The 24,586-nt window shown below is 47.1% G+C and overlaps 1 protein-coding gene across 5 annotated transcripts in view; it reads left to right on the plus strand.

Annotated features, from left to right (window-relative positions):
- Nucleotides 1-24,586, plus strand: part of STAT1 (signal transducer and activator of transcription 1) — a 1,428,390-nt gene that overhangs the window by 1,275,112 nt on the left and 128,692 nt on the right. For all 5 annotated transcript variants that reach the window (XM_069733810.1, XM_069733808.1, XM_069733811.1 and 2 more), the window contains one exon: nt 17,448-17,587. In XM_069733810.1, coding sequence (XP_069589911.1) covers nt 17,448-17,587 — 140 coding nt within the window. The remainder of the gene's footprint in view (nt 1-17,447; nt 17,588-24,586) is intronic.

Genomic DNA, 24,586 nt, shown 5'->3' on the forward strand with positions numbered 1-24,586 from the left:
ATAACACGATAAAAACAGTTATTGCACGATTGTTATTCATTGCAAGAAAGTTGATCGCTAAATTTTGGATTAGAGAAGAGCCTCCGACAAGGAGAGATTTTCTTAAGCAAACGGATCATATACTTTCATTGGAAAGAAGTATCTACACCAAGAGGAATAAGCTGGACCTCTTTCACAAGTTATGGCAGCCGTGGATTGATTTGATCTAATGTGTGGAATGGGGATGTGCGGAGTTCAGAGTCTTTTAGGAAATACAAAGAACTGTTATTTCACTATTTTCAGGATGATAGGAACTGTGGGGTTCTTGCTGGGGTCTCTGAGGATTGGGAGGGGAGAGGGGGTTTGGGAACGGGGAGAAAATATTATCTTTAAAAGTTTGTTTGTAACAATGTTACAAGACTTATTTGTAATATCTTGACATGGTTAAAAAAAATCTATCTGATAAAAAAGGCAAAAGGCAATTAAAGGCAAAACATTAACCCTTCTATATAATGTCCTTGAGGTCGTACGTATGACCTGTATCATTGTGACTCCCACCAGCCAATCCTCTTTACTATTTCCGGGCTCAGCCCACCCACCGCTGCCTTTGTTGCAGCTCTGATCCGGAAGGAATGGCCCATATAATTGACCGGATCAACGCCTGTCCTTACCAAGCACATCTGGAATGCTCTAATAAATTGGTACTTGGACAAGAAGGACCCGTCCTCGTGACATAGCAGTGGTCCACCCTGTCGAGGCCTGGTGGCCATGAATCCCGCGTAACATCTCCAAGGACACATGACAGAACTGCTCACCTTTCCCAATAGCACCCTTTTTCCTTTTCCCTCCTGATCTGTTTTTGATCTCCTGATCCAAAATTCTAATCTCTCTTTCATATCCCTGATGTCTTCGACTAAAATGCCCCCCCGCTATCACTCTGCCTGGTGCTACTAATTCCCCTATCCTCATCGCCTCGAAGAATGCCAGTGAGAAGGCCAGCCTAAATAGGCCCACCTCAAAATGTCACCTGCACACCGTCTCTAACTGTAATCCTAGTTTCTTCAACAGACCAACTGACACCAGCCGCCTACTGTCCTTCCTACCTTTTCCTTTCCGGTAACCCTTAATGGCCTGTCTTACTAAAAAACTTTTTGTCAAGTCCGTTCTGTTCCTCAGTTTTAACCCAAACGCTAGCCCTGAAATTAATTGACTCATCTTTGCTGTAGACCACCTACTATCCGATCCGAGGCCTGCCTAATTCCCATTAATAAAACCCAAATGTGTTCTTCCTCAGTCAAGTCCTCCCTCCCTTGCCCTAACCATTGCTCCCACTATTACCATGTCCGTAAATAAGCTGCCCATGTGCTACTTGCTAAGGATGACTTGATCAGCGGCTCGGAAGCCCTGCGTCCCAGCGTCTGGGAGGGCAGGGTAGGCCCTCTTCTTCCGCTTCGGGGGCCAACGCCCGAAACCGCTCCAACTGCAAATGAGAAAATGTGTCAGCTACAGAGTTAAAATGCGATGCTATAAAATGAGCGTTAATGGACAAGCATTCCAACACCAGCTGACACAACACTAGAATTACTGGCGGCGAAGACGCGGTGATATTATTTATGGCCATTACCTCGCCCATGTTGTCACACTTAAACCGCATCTTTTTGTTTTTTAGCTGTCCCCCCATAGCGTTACTGCAACCAGGATAGGAAAATCTCCAGTAATGCAATGTTTTTGACCAGCCCCGAGCGCACTCATTCCTCTGGCCATTCGGCCGCGCACCACTGCCCCTGACAGTATGCTCCGAAACCATAACTGCCTGCTGCATCCGTGTATAAGTTAATGTCTGAATTACAACATCCTCTTCCATCATCAAGGATCCCCATTGTACTTCTCCTGAAATCTATCCTAAACTGCCAGGTCCGCTTTATTATCCGCCGTTAGGTGCACATAATGATATGGTGACTTCCCGCCCACCGTTGCCCCCACTAATCTCCTTGTGAAGATTGTGCCCATAGGCATGACCCAGCATGCAAAGTTCAAACTCCTGTAGTGGCTAATAGTCGACGGGAGGTATGTGTCAAAGAGATGGCTTGTCTCTGTGATGTAACCCGGAGTATTTTCTTTAATGCACATAAGCACTAAGGGATCATTTAGTACACTTGGGTCCAGGATACGGGTAGCTATGAGAGATGGGAGGGTCTGGCTACCCATATACCTCACCCCTGGGTAGGGGCATCACCATAACTCTATATGTGTTTGAGCACCAGCGGTGAAGTCACGACCACGTGACTAATCATGTGATGGGTTCCTGGGTGTGGTTATAGCTATATAATGTAGGCTACTGCTTAACACAGGACCTGTATGTGGGGAGGTGGATGTAACGGAGTACCACCCCCTGCCTGATTTCATAGACCATACTCCATTAACATTTCCTACCCTGCTTCTGGTGGGGGGCATTGTGTTCATTTGTTGCTCTCTGCAGGGGGCTTCTCAGACTGGCTGGGACTGAACATCTGGAGCCTCTTTTGTACTTTCAGCTCCAGGTAACAAATGTTTGAGGGTGGGTGTGAGCCCCTCCACCCATCCAAGGGGCTGATCCCTAAGGGTGGAACAATAAGCCCATGGATATACTATCATTCTTCTGGGACCTTTGTGGTGTGAGGAGCTAGGATCTGCTGCTGCGGCCAGATCCTGGTGTCTGTCTATGAACTAGTGTTTTGTTTTCCCTGGAGTCGGATTATCGGGTCTCGCCCTGTGTCACGATATGGTATGAAATATCATATAAGTAGTTTCTCTTGTTAGCAGGCTGCGGGCTAAATAAGCCCCCATTCCCTTGCACTCAGCCAAGAGCTTTCCTTTCCAAGGGATGGGGGAAGAAGAGTTTATTACCTCTAGCTCGGAGAGCAAAGGTATTTACGACCGGCACCCCTGCAGTGGAAAGTGACCGGCTAGAACTGGATTCTAAGTCTCTAGAATCCATGGAAGTTCTTTGTTTTGTTTTTGTAAGATATTACGCAAACCGTTTACGTTAAGAACACAAAAATATATATTCTTAATCTCCCTCGGTGGATCTACCCATCACTCTAAACACGGGCTTCTAACTCCATCTGTAAATATGTATCCCAGATAGGACATATTTGATCTCATTAGAATGCCCACGTTAATCCGAGATGAATGCTGGGTTTGTTATGACTATGACATGTTTTGTAGCAGAGTTATAGAAATTAGATATAGGTTAGGGTAAAATTAGTTAACTGAAGAGGTAGGAGGGACGAGGTGATCCAACCCCTTTCTGGGATGTTACAGGCTGCAGCTATAACTGTCTGCCCAGATCCCAGCAGGGTCTTCCTGTCTTTTCCTGGAGAGCCCGAGCACGTCCCATGAACTGGGACGTATGGAAGCTCCACTAGCCTGGGTGCCTGCAATGCTCTGAGAACATATGAGTGTTATCTTTTCTCCTGTAATCCCTTTATGTTATAATTACCTTGTACATATTTGCAATTGTCTCATTTGTAACATCATTTGTAAAATATTTTGATAAAACACTGCCTGAAACTTTTGATGGGGTATATTATTTAATACTAGTTCGTTCTCCTGTTTTAAACTGTACCTTAAGTCTCCTGAAGGGAATTACGCTACTGTTGTGTTGGGTTAGCTTCGTACCCGTTTAATCGAAGCTGGTGGCAGCGATACCGTGTGCAGACTTTTGGGTGATGATGTAGCGACTGCGGCGTTGATAATTATTGTTCCTGACTGAGTGGGAGTAGTTTATCGCGTCGCTGCAGCGTGCCCAATAGCCAGTACATAGCAGGCAGCCTGTCTGGCGACTAATTACCCAGGGTGCAGTACCTAACTTGACCTGAGAGTAAGAGGGGCGCCAGAGAGCTGCAAGTGTTAAGTGGAACTTGTAAGCGGGATATGTTATGGACCTGGTGGTTAGGAGCACCCGGCACGACCTGATAGTTAAACTCACACAGGACAAGCTCTGGGATGTGGGAGCTCTGCTGACCGCAGGCCCTAATCCTATCACAACAACTAGAAATAGCCGTGGAGCGTTCCTGACACTCCCTAGACGCCTCTTCACAGCCTAAGAGCTAGCTAGCCCTAGAGATAGAAAATAAAGCCTACCTTGCCTCAGAGAAATTCCCCAAAGGAAAAGGCAGCCCCCCACATGTATTGACTGTGAGTAAAGATGAAAGTCACAAACGCAGAAATGAAACAGGTTTCAGCAAAGGGAGGCCAGACTTACTAAACAGACAGAGGATAGGAAAGGTATCTTTGCGATCAGCACAAAAAACTACAAAAGACCACGCAGAGTGTGCAAAAAGACCTCTGCACCGACTAACGGTGCAGAGATGCCACTCTGCATCCCAGAGCTTCCAGCTAGCAAGACAAAATCATGATAACCAGCTGGACAAGGAAACAATGAACAAATACTAACAATCAGGAACTTAGCTTCTGCTGGAGAAGACAGGTCACCAGACAGATCCAAGAGCGAACTGAACCAATGCAGGAACATTGTCAGCTGGCAAGGAGTAACGATCTGAGTGGAGTTCAATAGAGCAGCCAACCAAAGGATAAACCACGTCACCTGTGTAAGCAACCTCAGAAGCAGCAGCTTCACTCACAGCCACCAGAGGGAGTCCATGGACAGAACTCGCCGAAGTACCATTCACGACCACAGGAGGGAGTTCGACAACAGAATTCACAACAGGGATATACATAAATCCCTGCAGTTTGTGGTATATTGAAGAGCAGTGGGATACCTAGAATAAGCCCCTGCTGTAAACTAAGAGGTCAATAGCCTTGTGTGTGTTTTTTCATCACATTGTGAAGTGGAGGGATAACTAAGATAAGCCCCCCTGCACATGTGCTAGCCGTCTGTTGGCCTAAAGTCACCCCAACCCGTGACGTAGGGGTGACGGTCACGGTGTGAATCGTGACACCCTGGATTTGTTATTTTGTTGCGGCCTTTATTGTAAGTTGAAGAACCTGATCACTGTTTGCCGGAATATTCTCTCAGTTGCAATAAAGGTCTCTTGGATTATTCATCGGTCTGCTGTCCCTGCTTGCTCTGTCGCACACCCCGACACAAACTGGTGGCAAGCAGCGGGATCAGGGCAGAGGGAATGGAGATCAGCGGCCCAGCAACAAATGGAACCAGAATCTCAGGATACAGGAACTGGACTGTGATGAACCTACAGACAAAGGCCCGTGAATTAGGGGTCAGTTACAAAGGACTGTACAAGGATTAGCTGATTGAGGCTTTGGAAGGAGCTAGCCTTCAAGATGGCACTGGAGAGGGACTCCCAGAGCAATTGGAGGAAAGACAGGACCTGGAGATAAATACTCAGAAAAGTCAGTGGGTTGTGTGGTATGAGGAGGAGAAGGCCTTGCTGGGAGAAGAAGCCACCATAGAAGATAAACGGGAGGCTATTCGGAGAGCTCATGAAAGGCAGCGCTCTGAGGAAGCAGCTAGAGCCCACAGGCAGACCTCCATCATAACTCCCACCATGAGGGAACCTCTAAGAGTGTCCCGCAAGGACTTTAAGCCATTTAATGAGGCTGCAGGGGACATTGAGGGATTCTTCCAAGACTTTGAACATCAATGTCAGTTAATGGAAGTCCCAGAAATGGAGCGGGTCAGACATCTGGTGGGGCTTTTGGACGGTGGGGCTGTGGATGCATACAGAGCTATGAACCCTTGGTGGAATTGAGAGTATGAGAACATCAAAGAAACCATTCTGGAACATTATGCTGTGAATCCAGAGACCTACAGGACTCAGTTCTGCTTGCTAACCTGTAAGGGGCATGAGTCTTTTAAAATGTATGCCCATAGAATCAAAAAAGCATGCCATCGCTGGCTGGAGGGGGAGGGGGCCTTAACGCTGGAGACTATCCTCCAGGCCATCCTAAATGAACAGTTCTTTGTGAAGTGTCCCACAGAGATCAGGGAATGGGTGCGTGAGAGAAAGCCAGCTACAGTAGAACAAGCTGCTGCCTTCGCTGATGAGGTTCTCACCATCAAGCCTCAGTGGAAAAAGTTGCTGATAGATGGAGAAAGAACTACCAACTCCCCTTCATCACCAGTGGCTCCTTTACCTTCAGTCCCCAATGTTCACCGCCCTTAAGCCTACAGCTGCACCATACAATAAAGATGAGGCAGTCGACACAAACGCTAATGGATTGTCCGGGCAGGAGGAGTCATAAGTCATGTTGGCCATGTCTTGACAAGCGACCTGTTGAGGTCACTAGTCTGTACACAATCTGAGAGGGGAAGGGATTGTAATGGAGTACCACCCCCGCCCTGATTTCATAGACCATACTTCATTAACATTTCCTACCCTGCTTCTGGTGGGGGACATTGTGTTCATTTGTTGCTCTCTGCAGGGGGCTTCTCAGACTGGCTGGGACTGGACATCTGGAGCCTCTTTTGTACTTTCAGCTCCAGGTAACAAATGTTTGAGCGTGGGTGTGAGCCCCTCCACCCATCCAAGGGGCTGATCCCTAGGGGTGGAACAATAAGCCCATGGATATACTATCATTCTTCTGGGACCTGTGTGGTGTGAGAAGCTAGGATCTGCTGCTGAGGCCAGGTCCTGGTGTCTGTCTATGAACTAGTGTTTTGTTTTCCCTGGAGTCGGATTATCGGGTGTCGCCCTGGATTTGTTATTTTGTTGCGGCCTTATTGTAACTTGAAGAACCTGATCACTGTTTGCCGGAATATTCTCTCAGTTGCAATAAAGGTCTCTTGGATTACTCATCGGTCTGCTGTCTCTGCTTGCTCTGTCGCACACCCCGACACAAACGTGTTGGTAAGCAGCGGGATCAGAGCAGAGGGAAGGGAGATCAGCGGCCCAGCAACAAATGGAACCAGAACCTCAGGATACAGGAACTGGACTGTGATGAACCTACAGACAAAGGTCCGTGAATTAGGGGTCAGATACAAAGGACTGTACAAGGATTAGCTGATTGAGGCTTTGGAAGGAGCTAGCCTTCAAGATGGCACTGGAGAGGGACTCCCAGAGCAATTGGAGGAAAGACAGGACCTGGAGGTAAATACTCAGAAAAGTCAGTGGGTTGTGTGGTATGAGGAGGAGAAGGCCTTGCTGGGAGAAGAAGCCACCATAGAAGATAAACGGGAGGCTATTCGGAGAGCTCTTGAAAGGCAGCTCTCTGAGGAAGTGGCTAGAGCCCACAGGCAGACCTCCATCATAACTCCCACAATAAGGGAACCTCCAAGAGTGTCCCGCAAGGACTTTAAGCATTTTAATGAGGCTGCAGGGGACATTGCGGGATTCTTCCAAGACTTTGAACATCAATTTCAGTTAATGGAAGTCCCAGAAATGGAGCGGGTCAGACATCTGGTGGGACTTTTGGACGGTGGGGCTGCGGATGCATACAGAGCTATGAACCCTCGTTGGAATCGAGAGTATGAGGACATCAAAGAAACCATTCTGGAACATTATGCTGTGACTCCAGAGACCTACAGGACTCAGTTCTGCTTGCTAACCTGTAAGGGGCATGGGTCTTTTAAAATGTATGCCCATAGATTAAAAAAAGCATGCCATCACTGGCTGGAGGGGGCCTTAACGCCGGAGACCATCCTCCAGGCCATCCTCAAAGAACAGTTTTTTGTGAAGTGTCCCACAGAGATCAGGGAATGGGTGCGTGAGAGAAAGCCAGCTACAGTAGAACAAGCTGCCGCCTTCGCTGATGAGGTTCTCACCATCAAGCCTCAGTGGAAAAAGTTGCTGATAGATGGAGAAAGAACTACCAACTCCCCGTCATCACCAGTGGCTCCTTTACCTTCAGTCCCCAATGTTCACCGCCCTTAAGCCTACAGCTGCTCCATACAATAAAGATGAGGCAGTCGACACAAACGCTAATGGATTGTACAGGCAGAAGGAGTCATAAGTCATGTTGGCCATGTCTAAGTGTACTTGACAAGCGACCTGTTGAGGTCACTAGTCTGTACACAATCTGAGAGGGGAAGGGGTTGTAATGGAGTACCACCCCCGCCCTGATTTCATAGACCATACTTCATTAACATTTCCTACCCTGCTTCTGGTGGGGGGCATTGTGTTCATTTGTTGCTCTCTGCACGGGGCTTCTCAGACTGACTGGGACTGGACATCTGGAGCCTCTTTTGTACTTTCAGCTCCAGGTAACAAATGTTTGAGGGTGGGTGTGAGCCCCTCCACCCATCCAAGGGGCTGATCCCTAGGGGTGGGACAATAAGCCCATGGATATACTATCATTCTTCTGGGACCTGTGTCTTGTGAGGAGCTAGGATCTGCTGCTCAGGCCAGATCCTGGTGTCTGTCTATGAACTAGTGTTTTGTTTTCCCTGGAGTCGGATTATTGGGTGTCGCCCTGGATTTGTTATTTTGTTGCGGCCTTATTGTAAGTTGAAGAACCTGATCGCTGTTTGCCGGAATATTCTCTCAGTTGCAATAAAGGTATTTTGGATTATTCATCGGTCTGCTGTCCCTGCTTGCTCTGTCGCACACCCCGTCACAGTGGAAGCCTCCAGTGTGTGTTGAGGCTCCAAGACTGAGTCTGAAGTACTGGACACTTGTACTTTCTTTTGCCTTAGCTAAAGGCTATTTGTTTTTCTGTTTTGTTTTGTGGGTTTGTGAATCAATAAACCCTGTGAACTTTTAAAAGAACATGCCTCCTGATTGCCACCCGCTGCACCTAAGCAAGTACAACCCCTACACTCCCTAGCAAGGACTGAACCTCTCATAACCTCAATTTTTTAACCCTCTTTGCCCTGCCTATTTCTGCTATTAGGGACGCCAATTTATCTTCTGGAAAACGACACTTCCACCGGATTGTATAGATCACAATCTCAAGGAAGGAAATATATGACGTGGGCCCGACTATTTTTTGGGGAGCTAATGGAACCTCATACTTTTTTGCGACCGGCTGCAGACTCTTTAAAATAGTATCGCACAATTCCGATTGTAGGGGACCTACGCACCAAAAATCGACTAGGTAGTGGATCAACGAACCCAGACCCATGATGTCCTTTGGTACCCACTCCAGGAAGGTGCTAAAGGACTTGAACAGCGAACACGACAAAGAGAATCCCATCGGTAGGCATCTGTCCACAAAGTACTCTCCCTCCCAATAGCAACCGAGCAACCGCTGACTATCCAGGTGTGCCGGCAATAACCGAAAAGCTTACTCCATGTCAGTTTTGGCCATCAGCGGCCCTCTTCCACATTTTCTCACCCATTTTACTGCCTTGTCAAATGATGCATATAATACCGAACATAATGCTGTCATTGACGGACTTACCACAAGGGTATGACAGGTGATGAATCATTCGGTACTTGTTTGGTTCCTTCTTCGGGACAATGCCCAGTGGAGAAACTAGCAAGCCCGATATGGGTGGGAACTTAAAAGGACCTGCCATTCAGCCCATCAGCACCTCTTTCCTCAGTTTTTCTTTTACCACGCCGGGGTGCTGATAGGCTGAACTCAGATTCTTCAAATTCTGTGGCATTTGGAATGCTGGGGAAGGGATAATAAACCAGTCTTTGAAGCATTTGGATAATAAGTCCACTTTTTTTTCTATCCGGGTACCTATTTAGGTAAGGGAGCATCACGTGCAGTTTGACCCCTGACCATGGTCGGCTCCTCCCACTCTACCACTGTACTTTCTGGCACACCTATTGGCCCCATGCGATGCTCCATTACAGGAGGAACACAGGTGCCTAAATTTACAACCTGTTCCAAATTTACATTGTCCCTCATTAAATTGCCAGCAGAGCCCGAGTTTCTGATTCCCGCCCCGGGTCTGAAAGCTTCCCGCTGCCTGCCTTCCTGTGCTGTACCGTTTGGTCGACATTACCGACCCCCATAAAAGGAGTTCCCATATTTGTGGTTCAGGGACATAATCTTAAGCCACAGGTCTATATCCTTTTTGTCCCATCTAATGGATGATCAAATGGCCTTACACTGATGACATTTTTTTGGCATATCGCAGCCACGCTTGCCCCCCATATGACTTGTAAGCCTCCCCAATGGAGTAGATGTAGCAAAACAATTGAGAGCAGTTTTCAGGTGCTTTTTCTCCTATGACACTAGCTAAGATCGTAAAGGCGTTGAACCAGTTTGTAAACATTTGTGGGACCACTGTACTCTGTTGCTCCTCCTCCTTTCTCCCCCTTTTCCTGACTTCCTGCACTCAATCTATCTAGTGGCAACAGCGAAAAAATGGCCACATACTCATCTTTCCAGATTTTTTCCTTCACTTCTTTTTTAAGGTGGGCACCCAAGGGACCCGAGAAGCAAATATAAACCTCTCCCCTCGCCTTGCCATCTAACTGACTGTTCTCCTCTTCCCCCATTGACATTGTTTCTGAGCCCCTGATAATACCTTCCCTACCCCCAGTGGCACCGGGAGGAGCGTATGGGCTCGTCCATGCTGCTAAATGTGCCGGCCCGTGTCCCTCTAGGAGATCCGTTCTGTCTGTTAAACTACTTAGCATTGCCTTCATTTCCCTGGCGGTGGATTCTAGAGACCCTATGTTGGGGACTACGCTATCCCCCTGTGATCCCTGGCTCCCTCCTTCTCCCTTCTAGTGGGCTTACATAAGGAGACGAACAAAACATGGAATCATAATTACCAGGCTGTGCGGGAGTCATCCTTCCCCCAGCCGCTGTGGTCCTGGAATCCTCCCCGCCGTCGTCGTCATCGCTGTCCACATCCAGGGATGGGGGCCACATTGGTCCTTGCGATAGGCACCCACCCTCAGCGCCCTCGTTTTCTCTTGGTCCTCCTTGGTTCCAATTGCTGCACTGCATAGTGGCCTCACTGTCCCAGATTCTCATTGACTGCCTGGCTGCCACTCCACTTTCCTGGTGGTGGCTTCGGCCCTGCCACCCTAAGGGGCCCCCTAGCTGTCTGGGGTCGCTATCAACCCGGGGCCAGCGCCTCCTGTTATGGCCCGGGCTCTCTTGAGGTGCTCCTTCCCTTCGCTGCTGTGCCCTGATCGGCATTTCGAGGGACAGCCTTTCAGGGGACCTAGTCCTGGTGGCCGGTCTCCTGGCCCTTTCCTCCCCCTCAGGCATATCCCTGGACAGCCCCAGATTTTTAATTTTTTCACCAGGTATCTTGTTAGATAGCCTGGCTTCCGGGGTTCTTTGTGAAGGACCCCGGAAACAAGATAGCGCTGCCCGTGTGCCGCGGCTCTCCCGCTCGGCCGGGGGAATCGCTTTATCCCGCTTGTACAGCAGGAACTGCTGCTGGATACCCCCCAGAGATCCCTGCCCCTGTTTCTGTGATGTGGGGGCTGCCGCGGTCTCACTCCTGTGCCCGCCCGTCGGCTCCTGACCATATGATTCCAGGCTGCCTGGAGGAGCATGCCGCATCCGCCAGCTGGCGCCTGCCCGCCGATACCCTCCTCCTGCCGCTGTCTGTGAGGGGACCCCTGCCTTCCTCCTCTGGGACCCTGATCCCCACTCACTCCTAGACCTGCTTCCCCTTCTGCCACCCATGTGTCCTGGCCAGGACCACCATCACCAACCCCCTGGATACCTTCCGCTATGCTCTCCAGCCATCCCTGGGAGTGAGCGTTGGCAGTCGCCTGAAGCCTGGAAATCACATCCATTCCAGTAAGGAAATGAGGGCCTGCATGGTGGGGGAGTGTTGTGGGTGACTTGTTATCCGGATGTCCTGGGAACAAAGAGGGTTACAGCCCCTCCCCACATTTTTTTTTATTCCCCCTGACCCCCCCTTCCCCTCTGCCTAGGTCACTTCCCCCATGTCATTCCCTTCCCCCCTTTTCTTCCTCTGTCCCCCCCCTGCTTTCTTTTCCAATCTCCCTATACCACCGTCACTCGCTCCCTGCTCCATGTCATGTCCGCCTCCTTCCCACCCTCCGGGTCTCATCCGGTGGCTACTATATACAGGGTATAAACACATCCCACGATGAACAGCAATATAGTGGATTTCATACACATACTAGTAGTATAGTGTCAGGGAAAGTACCCGTGCTAGAAATCCTTCAACTTGGACACTCCAAAATATATGAACAACCCAAAAAGACACATGGAGCATATGTCCCAAAATATAAAAAATGTACGTTTTTATTATAACAAAATTTAAAAACATATCAAATCAAAATACTCATAGAAATATACAGAGCATACAATAGGAGAACACTACGGAAAACACTGAAAGTCTAAAAAGACGGATGACCCCAATATGCCGCTAATACGGCTTAGTAATCTTAATGCCATAAAGTGCACAGTTTCAGGGAAGAAAACCACCACTTCCACACATCAATAGGTGGAATAATACACTTCCCCAAGTGGAGTGCCGCTACTCATAACGCGGCCCACATCATAGTCTCTGGTAATTTCTAGTGGTTCTTACCCATCAGGTCAGAGTCCGGCACAAAGGGGTCACCGCCGCAGCCCCAACGCGCGTTTCGCGTTGGCTTCGTCAGGGGGCATCTACAAATTACAGAAGCTCTTGCTTCTCACTGGGCTCCAGCAGGCAGACTTCAGAGGTAGACTTCCCCCTCCCTAGGCGCTTTTCTCTGTCAGATCTTATCATTGGCACCAGACAAAAGGGGTGGATGAGGGGAATCATTTAGAGAGGAGGGGAAGGGGAGAGGGAGGGGTAGCAGGAGGAGAGGGGGTGGGAGAAGGGGAGGGGAAGTGAAACAGGAAAAGGGAGGGGAGTGAATGGGGTAGAGGAGGCAGAGAGGGAAGGTGAGGGGGATGGGGAGAGGTGGGGAGAGGCAGGGAGGGAGAGGAGGAAGTGGAAGTGGAGAGGAAGGGACAAGGGGACAGGTGCCTGCACTGCTCTGGCCAGAGAAACTGCTGTCACACTCCCTGCAGTGAAGAAAAATGTGTGTGTTCTGTATGAGTCTCATATCTGTAATGTATTATGTATGTGTGTCATGTATGGGGTGTAATATATATTACTCCCCATAAAATACACACACATTATCTTTCTATTATCTATGTACCATATCTAATATATTACATATTATATTATACATAATATATGGTGTCATATTATTTACATATACACACACATAAAGGTTCTTCTTACAAAATTAGAATATCATCAAAAAGTTAATTTATTTCAGTTCTTCAATACAAAAAGTGAAACTTATATATTATATAGAGTCATTACAAACACTGATTTCAAGTGTTTATTTCTGTTAATGTTGATAGTTATAATAATAATTTTATTTCTATAGCGCCAACATATTCTGCAGCAATTTACATTTTAGAGGGGACTTGTACATACAATAGACATTACAGCATAACAATAAACACGTAGATCAAACAGATACGAAGAGGAAGGAGGGCCCTGCTCGCAAGCTTACAATCAATGAGGAAAAGGGGAGACACGAAAGGTGGATGGTAACTTTTGGTTTCGTTGTTCGGACCAGCCAAAGTGTAAGAATCGGGTGTTCATGTAATCCTGCATGAACCGGTTATCAGCCTAAGTATGTAACAGAACAGACTCTATTAATTGCATGAAGCATGTGAGAACATGATGCGAGGAACCTGATGTGAGGCAGTGACCCCTGTTACAGCTAGGGGGCGCTGTTTGTGCTCTCCAGAATGCGCAAGGAAGAGTAGTGAGGCCATGAGGGTGCATTGCGGTCAAAGGTGTAGGTGTGATAAAAATGGTGAAGCAGTGACTGATTAAAAGCCCTCTAGTATAGGGGGAGTTGTGTCAGTGTTGGTTTGGAAGCAAACAGAGCAGTTGACTGCACAGCACTCCCTGTGTGAGGCAACACAGGGGCAAGAGGAACCAAAGAGACTGACGCCCTGCTGTCTTTTGTTTACCCAGCTGCGATCCAGAGGATACAGCATGCTGTGCACTGCATGAGTAAAGAGACTTGGTACCGGCGTGCGGTCGCCCAGGGAAACTGGACAAAGGGAAGTCCGGCCTGTTTAGGGACTGCAAACATAAAGCCGTGTACTATGTATTCTTATGGACTGTGTGAAATAACACATTAAAGGAAAGTTTTGTTTGAACTTGCTTGGGGCACTGCTGTTTTCACTGGGTACGGTGATACCGCTGCACTACATATGGTGGAAAGAATGCGGGCTGTGTGAACCAAGGCATACCCCAGAGAGTGCTGCAGATATTTGTGAAAGTCTGCTGGAGAAAAGGAGGAACTTTTGGAGCAGGTTGTGCTCAATCAGCAAAGGATTCAGCAAGAGGTTCTGCAGCAGCAGGAGGTGCAGTTGCAACAGCAGGAGGCGCTGCAGTGGAAGATAGCAGAGCTTCAGCTAGGTAAAAAGGAGACCTTTAAAGTGAAGGGAGATCAGCAGAGTCCTGAAGGGACCCCAAAGGTAAGGGGCGATCATTGGGTGTACCAGTGGTCCTATGTAGAGTCTTGATCCGCAAGGTCTCAGGCAAATGACTTATTACAGTTGGTGGAGGAATGGCTCCAGCCTGAGGTTTTTTTCCCCATTCGAGACGATGGAGAGAATCGTGGCTGACCGGATGATAAGTGCTCTGCTGGCCGACATGCAGTATTGGGTCGGGATGAGGGACCTAGGTACCCTGGAACTGCTGATAGAATTGATTGAGTGGTATAAACCCACTTAGGACGTTGCAACAGAGCCCAGGCATGGGGCTAGTAACTGTTCAGTGATATCTAAGCCCAGGGACTGTGGGAACACTTGCCATGAGTCTATGTGTGCCCAGCCAATCTGCATCACCACTACGGGCACAGCTGGCAGTGAACCACAATTGTGCCAGGTACTTGTGAATGGGCGCCTAACAGAGGCTCTCTTGGACACAGGGAGTAAGGTGACTCTGGTCCATAGGTCCCTTGTTGCCGGGGACAACCCCAAAGGATCAAAAGTGGAGGTGATGGGTTTCCACAGGGAAATCCGGGAGTACCCGACCGCGGAGGTTGATTTTTCCACACCATGTGGGGACATTAAGCATGTGGTGGGAGTGGAAAGACCCTTCCATATGGGACTGTGTTGAGGAGGGATTTGCCACTTTTTTGGTCCCTGTGGGAGACCAGGGTCAACCCTCTCACGGAAAAGGTTGTACCGGGTGCAGAACCCAAAGATATTGAGATATCATATGTTAAACATATAAGATATGTTTAACATAGGGGACGCGTGCGTCGTTTTGGTGGCGTTTTTCGCCACGTGCGTCGTTTCCGACGCTAGCGTCGGACGCAAGAAAACGCTACATGTAGCATTTTCTGTGCGTCCGATTTTCGTCAGAAAACGACGCACGCGTCGCAAAACGCGCGCGTTTTTGCGCGCGTTTGCGCGCGTTTTAGCGTGCGTCGCGCGTTGCGTCGCCGACACACGGCGGCGCAACACTAATGTGAACGTAGCCTTACAAACATGTAAAGTAGAGTTAATTGGGCAGCAGGGTGGCTCAGTGGTTAGCACTGTTTGTTTGCAAAACTAGGGTTCTAGTTTCAAATCTCAGCGGTTTAGACATTAATGGCTGTTTTGAGTTATTTAGAAGGTACAACAAATTTGCACTGTCGTACATACTGTACACTGACTACTTTACATTGTCATGTCTTCAATATTGCCCCATAAATTGCTATAATAAAATATTTACAAAAATGTGAGAGCTGTACTTACTTTTGTGATATACTGTAAACACATTCTGGTGAGTCGGAATTGAAGTCATATTACTTTAAACAAAAGCAATGCTGTAAACCGGAGAATGTTTTTATGAGACGTCTTTAATAGTGTTGAGCGATACCTTCCGATATTTGAAAGTATCGGTATCGGATGGTGTCGGCCGATACCGGCAAAATATCGGATCTCGCCGATACCGAGTTCCGATACCAATACAAGTCAATGGGACACAAATATCGGAAGGTATTCCTCGATGGTTCCCAGGGTCTGAAGGAGAGGAAACTCTCCTTCAGGCCCTGGGATCCATAATAATGTAAAAAATAAAGAATAAAAATAAAAAATATGGCTATACTCACCCCTCCGAAGAACCCTGGCTGTCACGGCTGCAAGCGACTGCCTCCGTCCTTAAGAATGCTGTGAGTGAAGGACCTTCGATGACGTCACGGTCATGTGACCGGTCACCTGACCGCTCACATGACCGCTCACCTGACCGCGACGTCATCGAAGGTCCTTCACTCACAGCATTCTCAAAGGGAACCTGTCACCAAGAAATTCGCGGGTGAGGTAAGCCCACCGGCATCAGGGGCTTATCTACAGCATTCTGTAATGCTGTAGATAAGCCCCCGATGTTACCTGAAAGAGGAGAAAAAGACGTTAGATTATACTCACCCAGGGGCGGTCCCGCTGCTGGTCAGGTCGGATGGGTGTCTCTGGTCCGCTCCGGCGCTTCCCATCTTCATTACAAGACGTCCTCTTCTGATCTTCAGCCACGGCTCCGGCGCAGGCATACTTTGCTCTGCCCTGTTGAGGGCAGACAAAGTACTGCAGTGCGCAGGCGCCGGGCCTCTGACCTTTTCGGCGCCTGCGCACTGCAGTACTATCCTCTGCCCTCAAGAGGGCAGAGCAAAGTACGCCTGCGCCGGAGACGTGGCTGAAGATCAGAAGAGGACGTCTTGTAATGAAGATAGGAGGCGCTGGAGCGGACCAGAGACACCCATCCGACCTGACCAGCAGCGGGACCGCCCCTAGGTGAGTATAATATAACGTCTTTTTCTCCTCTTTCAGGTAACATCGGGGGCTTATCTACAGCATTACAGAATGCTGTAGATAAGCCCCTGATGCCCGTGGGCTTACCTCACCCGCGATTTTCGGGGTGACAGGTTCCCTTTAAGGACGGAGGCGGACGCTCGCAGCGGTGACAGCCAGGGTTCTTCGGAGGGGTGAGTATAGCCATATTTTTTATTTTTATTCTTTATTTTTTACATTATTATGGATCCCAGGACCTGAAGGAGAGTTTCCTCTCCTCCAGACCCTGGGAACCATACGCACCGCACACTCCGATACCGATTTCCGATATCACAAAAATATCGGATCTCGGTATCAGTATTCCGATACAGCAAGTATCGGCCGATACTTGCGGTATCGGAATGCTCAACACTAGTCTTTAATTGTTATGGTAATAGTTTTTTTTTCAAATCTCATTGTTTTTTTTGTTATGGCATTGCAGCTATTTTCCTCTTTCACGAAAGTGGACCATTAACTGTGTAAAATAGCAATCTACGTGAGTACTCTCCCTTCCTGGGTCCAACCCTTGCTAACCGCTGCTACTCTGCTATGGTGTTTCAGTTGCAGTGATGACATCAAATTGATTATGCAAATCACCGCAATAGCCATTTACTGAGCCCAGCTGCTGTGCCGAGGTAGACGCTTTGATTGTAAATTATAAGATTGCTATTTTAGGTATTTTACAGCATTTGGGGTCCTGACAGTGGAAAACCCCTGTAAATGTAATACTATTTCATGTATGTAATTTTTCTGTTCTAAATGAATATGTAATAGCCGGAACTATTTTATATTAATAGATGTATTGTGGGCTTCATTAGTAAGGAAAGAGAGCGTGCATTGCTGAAAGAGAAGCGTCCAGGAACATTTTTATTGAGATTCAGTGAAAGCAGCAAAGAAGGAGCCATCACCTTTACCTGGGTCGAAATATCCCAAAATGGTAAGCAAAAATTATTTGTGTAAATTTATAAATCTCTTGTAAACTTTGTGGGATAGATTAGGAATGTGAAACGGCTTGTGTTTCCAATTTCTAACAACGGGGGTAGATCCCTATTTAAGATCCCTGATTAAAAATGAACATGATCAATGATCAAAAGAAGTACCGTAATTTTTCTGTGAGCCGTAGGCAGATGAGATTTGAGAGGATCATCACAATGTATCATAAAAAATAACCTCATTATAATAAAACTAGATTGTGGCCCGATTCTAACGCATCGGGTATTCTAGAATATGCATGTCCCCGTAGTATATGGACAATGATGATTCCAGAATTCGTGGCAGACTGTGCCCGTCGCTGATTGGTCGAGGCAACCTTTATGACATCATCGTCGCCATGGCAACCATTATGACATCTACGTCGATACTGTGCCCGTCGCTGATTGGTCGAGGCCTGGCGGCCTCGACCAATCAGACGCTTGATGTCTACGTCCTTTATGACATCATCGTTGCTGTGCCCATCGCTGATGGATCAGAGACGCGGGATTTCCAGGACAGACAGACAGACAGATGAAAAAACCCTTAGACAATTATATATATAGATATATAGATTATTGAAACGTGGTTTTAGGTAATTACTATTTAAATCAGGGGAGTCAATCTTATGCCCCAGGATGGCCGTTGATGCGGCCCAAGACAGATTTCCAGTTTCTAGGACTTCGGTTAGTCTATTTACCATAGTCTCATTGTCTCTTATGTGATGTATTTACAGCAGGCTCAGTGCATCCGATGTGATGTACAGCAAAGTCACAATGTCTCCTATATGATGTATTGTGAGGCAGTGAGGGCAATCTTGCCTTGCGCTGGCGTATACTATGGAGGACAGAGAATGAACTTCAATCCAATATTGCAGCCAACATGCAGCCAGCGGGTAAGGAAAGGGTGAATCAAACACCCGAAAATCCCACCCCTATGGCTGAAGATTGTTCCCTCCAAATTCAGGTGACAGAGTCCCTTTAATACCTCTTCTAGTAGCTCTGCGACAGGTAGGATGCACTGTGGCCTCCTTCTATTTATTTTTTATTTATTTAATTATCTAGCATTTTTCTATTCAATCAGCATTATTTAGTTAATGTAGCCTATAATTAGATATTATTCTTTAATAAAATATTCACTACTTGTCACCCCCAGAGGGCATTCACATTTGTAGGCAGGTTATACATTGACAATTATTTGCTATTTATTGTTATTTGACCAGTTAGCACCACTACAGGAAATGTGGGACTCACATGCAGGTGGATTTGGCACACTAAGAGTTAATCAGGCAATTAACAATATGTGGACAGTGTATATCTGGGAGCGGTAAGATGGGCGGTATCCTTGACATAGAAGGTCGTGATCCTTCGAAATGCGTAGGTTTTTTTGGCCCCAACGAGGCTCCGTAGCTTAGTGACTTCACATGCTTCCAGGCATTGTCGGCCATTTTTCCTCCGAACATCTGGAGACGCTACCAGCTGGGGCGTCTCTGGCTGTGCATGGCCAATTCACACATCGTAGCCGGATACCGGAGTGTCAAACCACCACAGCATACTCTCCACCCGCAATACTGGGACGGTAACCCAGGACAAGGAACTGGTATAAACCTGAAGCTGGGTAAGTGCTGATATATTTGAAATTTTATACCAGTTCACACTCTGATTAACCCATTATCCCTGGTCATGTTCACAACATGTACTTGACACAACTTGCTGGAGCGTCAATATATTTAGGAATACATTATTAAGTGCAATATTATTAGTATTAAACCAGCATCATTGTCTTCTTTTCGGTCATTAGCAGCTATGTATTGTTTCTAACAATTGCTCCAATATAATATTTCTATTTAGTTACTTCTGGATTAACTATACAAGCTGTTTAGCAAGGGGGCAGCGCATAAGTTGCTCTTACGCATGTTTACAGCCAGCTATTTGTAGCGCGGTACCTTCTATTTCTTTTAAGTATTGGAAACAACCTATGGCGAGCCTCCATATAAACACCTAAAAGATCTACATAGCATTGGTGAATGCCTGCATAGTGCACATATATAGGGTCTGTAGAGCATTGGTGAGGAACTACATAGTGCACACATACATGGTCTGCAGAGCCCTGGTGAGAAACTGCATAATGCACATATATAGGGTCTGTAGAGCATTGGTGAGGAACTACATAGTGCACACATACATGGTCTGCAGAGCCCTGGTGAGAAACTGCATAGTGCACACATACTACATGGTCTGCAGAGCACTGGTGAGAAACTGCATAGTGCACATGTATAGGGTCTGCAGAGCACTGGTGAGAAACTGCATAATGCACATATATAGGGTCTGCAGAGGCACTGGTGAGAAACTGCATAGTGCACATGTATAGGGTCTGCAGAGCACTGGTGAGGAACTACATAGTGCACACATACATGGTCTGCAGAGCCCTGGTGAGAAACTGCATAGTGCACATATATAGGGTCTGCAGAGCACTGGTGAGAAACTGCATAGTGCACATGTATAGGGTCTGCAGAGCACTGGTGAGGAACTACATAGTGCACACATACATGGTCTGCAGAGCCCTGGTGAGAAACTGCATAATGCACATATATAGGGTCTGCAGAGCACTGGTGAGAAACTGCATAGTGCACATGTATAGGGTCTGCAGAGCACTGGTGAGAAACTGCATACTGCACATATATAGGGTCTGCAGAGCACTGGTGAGGAACTACATAGTGCACACATACATGGTCTGCAGAGCCCTGGTGAGAAACTGCATAGTGCACACATACTACATGGTCTGCAGAGCACTGGTGAGAAACTGCATAGTGCACATGTATAGGGTCTGTAGAGCCCTGGTGAGAAACTGCATAGTGCACACATACATGGTCTGCAGAGCCCTGGTGAGAAACTGCATAATGCACATATATAGGGTCTGCAGAGCCCTGGTGAGAAACTGCATAGTGCACATATATAGGGTCTGTAGAGCATTGGTGAGGAACTGCATAGTGCACATATATAGGGTCTGCAGAGCACTGGTGACAAACTGCATAGTGCACATGTATAGGGTCTGCAGAGCCCTGGTGAGAAACTGCATAGTGCACATATATAGTGTCTGCAGAGCCCTGGTGAGAAACTGCATAGTGCACACATACATGGTCTGCAGAGCCCTGGTGAGAAACTGCATAGTGCACATATATAGGGTCTGCAGAGCCCTGGTGAGAAACTGCATAGTGCACATATATAGGGTCTGCAGAGCCCTGGTGAGAAACTGCATAGTGCACATATATAGTGTCTGTAGAGCATTGGTGAGAAACTGCATAGTGCACACATACATGGTCTGCAGAGCCCTGGTGAGAAACTGCATAGTGCACATATATAGGGTCTGCAGAGCCCTGGTGAGAACCTGCATAGTGCACATATATAGGGTCTGCAGAGCCCTGGTGAGAAACTGCATAGTGCACATATATAGGGTCTGTAGAGCATTGGTGAGAAACTGCATAGTGCACACATACATGGTCTGCAGAGCCCTGGTGAGAAACTGCATAATGCACATATATAGGGTCTGCAGAGCCCTGGTGAGAAACTGCATAGTGCACATATATAGGGTCTGTAGAGCCCTGGTGAGAAACTGCATAGTGCACATATATAGGGTCTGCAGAGCACTGGTGAGGAACTACATAGTGCACACATACATGGTCTGCAGAGCCCTGGTGAGAAACTGCATAATGCACATATATAGGGTCTGCAGAGCACTGGTGAGAAACTGCATAGTGCACATATATAGGGTCTGTAGAGCATTGGTGAGGAACTACATAGTGCACATGTATAGGGTCTGCAGAGCCCTGGTGAGAAACTGCATAATGCACATATATAGGGTCTGTAGAGCATTGGTGAGGAACTGCATAGTGCACATATATAGGGTCTGCAGAGCACTGGTGAGAAACTGCATAGTGCACATATATAGGGTCTGCAGAGCACTGGTGAGGAACTACATAGTGCACACATACATGGTCTGCAGAGCCCTGGTGAGAAACTGCATAGTGCACACATACTACATGGTCTGCAGAGCACTGGTGAGAAACTGCATAGTGCACATGTATAGGGTCTGCAGAGCACTGGTGAGGAACTACATAGTGCACACATACATGGTCTGCAGAGCCCTGGTGAGAAACTGCATAATGCACATATATAGGGTCTGCAGAGCATTGGTGAGGAACTGCATAGTGCACATATATAGGGTCTGTAGAGCATTGGTGAGGAACTACATAGTGCACACATACATGGTCTGCAGAGCCCTGGTGAGAAACTGCATAGTGCACATATATAGGGTCTGTAGAGCATTGGTGAGAAACTGCATAGTGCACACATACATGGTCTGCAGAGCCCTGGTGAGAAACTGCATAATGCACATATATAGGGTCTGCAGAGCCCTGGTGAGAAACTGCATAATGCACATATATAGGGTCTGCAGAGCCCTGGTGAGAAACTGCATAGTGCACACATATAGGGTCTGTAGAGCCCTGGTGAGAAACTGCATAGTGCACATATACAGTGGGGCAAAAAAGTATTTAGTCAGTCAGCAATAGTGCAAGTTCCACCACTTAAAAAGATGAGAGGAGTCTGTAATTTACATCATAGGTAGACCTCAACTATGGGAGACAAACTGAGAAAAAAAATCCAGAAAATCACATTGTCTGTTTTTTTAACAATTTATTTGCATATTATGGTGGAAAATAAGTATTTGGTCAGAAACAAAATTTCATCTCAATACTTTGTAATATATCCTTTGTTGGCAATGACAGAGGTCAAACGTTTTCTGTAAGTCTTCACAAGGTTGCCACACACTGTTGTTGGTATGTTGGCCCATTCCTCCATGCAGATCTCCTCTAGAGCAGTGATGTTTTTGGCTTTTCGCTTCGCAACACGGACTTTCAACTCCCTCCAAAGGTTTTCTATAGGGTTGAGATCTGGAGACTGGCTAGGCCACTCCAGGACCTTGAAATGCTTCTTACGAAGCCACTCCTTCGTTGCCCTGGCGGTGTGCTTTGGATCATTGTCATGTTGAAAGACCCAGCCACGTTTCATCTTCAATGCCCTTGCTGATGGAAGGAGGTTTCCACTCAAAATCTCACGATACATGGCCCCATTCATTCTTTCATGTACACGGATCAGTCGTCCTGGCCCCTTTGCAGAGAAACAGCCCCAAAGCATGATGTTTCCGCCACCATGCTTTACAGTAGGTATGGTGTTTGATGGATGCAACTCAGTATTCTTTTTCCTCCAAACACGACAAGTTGTGTTTCTACCAAACAGTTCCAGTTTGGTTTCATCAGACCATAGGACATTCTCCCAAAACTCCTCTGGATCATCTAAATGCTCTCTAGCAAACTTCAGACGGGCCCGGACATGTACTGGCTTAAGCATTGGGACACGTCTGGCACTGCAGGATCTGAGTCCATGGTGGCGTAGTGTGTTACTTATGGTAGGCCTTGTTACATTTGTCCCAGCTCTCTGCAGTTCATTCACTAGGTCCCCCCGCGTGGTTCTGGGATTTTTGCTCACCGTTCTTGTGATCATTCTGACCCCACGGGGTGGGATTTTGCGTGGAGCCCCAGATGGAGGGAGATTATCAGTGGTCTTGTATGTCTTCCATTTTCTAATTATTGCTCCCACTGTTGATTTCTTCACTCCAAGCTGGTTGGCTATTGCAGATTCAGTCTTCCCAGCCTGGTGCAGGGCTACAATTTTGTTTCTGGTGTCCTTTGACAGCTCTTTGGTCTTCACCATAGTGGAGTTTGGAGTCAGACTGTTTGAGGGTGTGCACATGTGTCTTTTTATACTGATAACAAGTTTAAACAGGTGCCATTACTACAGGTAATGAGTGGAGGAAAGAGGAGACTCTTAAAGAAGAAGTTACAGGTCTGTGAGAGCCAGAAATCTTGATTGTTTGTTTCTGACCAAATACTTATTTTCCACCATAATATGCAAATAAATTGTTAAAAAAACAGACAATGTGATTTTCTGGATTTTTTTTTCTCAGTTTGTCTCCCATAGTTGAGGTCTACCTATGATGTAAATTACAGACGCCTCTCATCTTTTTAAGTGGTGGAACTTGCACTATTGCTGACTGACTAAATACTTTTTTGCCCCACTGTATAGGGTCTAATAGAAAAATAAAGGTATTAGATCGCAACATCACAACAATCTATATGAATATTACTATATATGTTGCCGTATAGTGGATAAATTCATAACCCAGTCGTATTACACTAAACAGGAAGAGAGTGTGGAAACCACAAGAAAAACGACCGATATTGGGTAATAACACATAGAAATCTTTATTAAACAACAATGTTACAATCATAAAAAGCCTAAGTAGACTTAGGACAACAACGGAACAAGGTGAAACAATGGTGGCGATTGCCCCAACCAGTCGCCACTATGCCTGAATGACGTGCGGACCAGAAAACTCAGGCCACCACAAAGGACATAAGTAAAGATGTGAACTGTGCTTAAATGCGCTGGTGCATGAAGCCACTACATACATGGCCGGATATCAATGTCCATATTAGCAAAAGTATATACCACAGTGGGATGCCAATATTAGGTATAACAGCAACGTCGGTAATAATACCGCCGTATGTAGCCAGCAGCACCGCTCTCAATGTGCATCAAGTCTGTCACGTATCTATATGTCCCTCCCCCATGGTCCCCTGAGACCAAACGACCCTCGGTAAGGCTGCCCGGTAAATACCAGGACTGGCTGACACAAATGCGGACAGAGGTTTACCTGTCACAGGGGGGCACTAGGAGGTGGCCAGGTCCGGTCCAGCACGTGCGCCCGACGAGATATATATAGGGTCTGCAGAGCCCTGGTGAGAAACTGCATAGTGCACATGTATAGGGTCTGCAGAGCACTGGTGAGGAACTACATAGTGCACATATATAGGGTCTGTAGAGCCCTGCTGAGAAACTGCATAGTG

Source organism: Ranitomeya imitator, chromosome 7 (assembly GCF_032444005.1).
Source record: "Ranitomeya imitator isolate aRanImi1 chromosome 7, aRanImi1.pri, whole genome shotgun sequence".
NCBI lineage: Eukaryota > Metazoa > Chordata > Amphibia > Anura > Dendrobatidae > Ranitomeya > Ranitomeya imitator.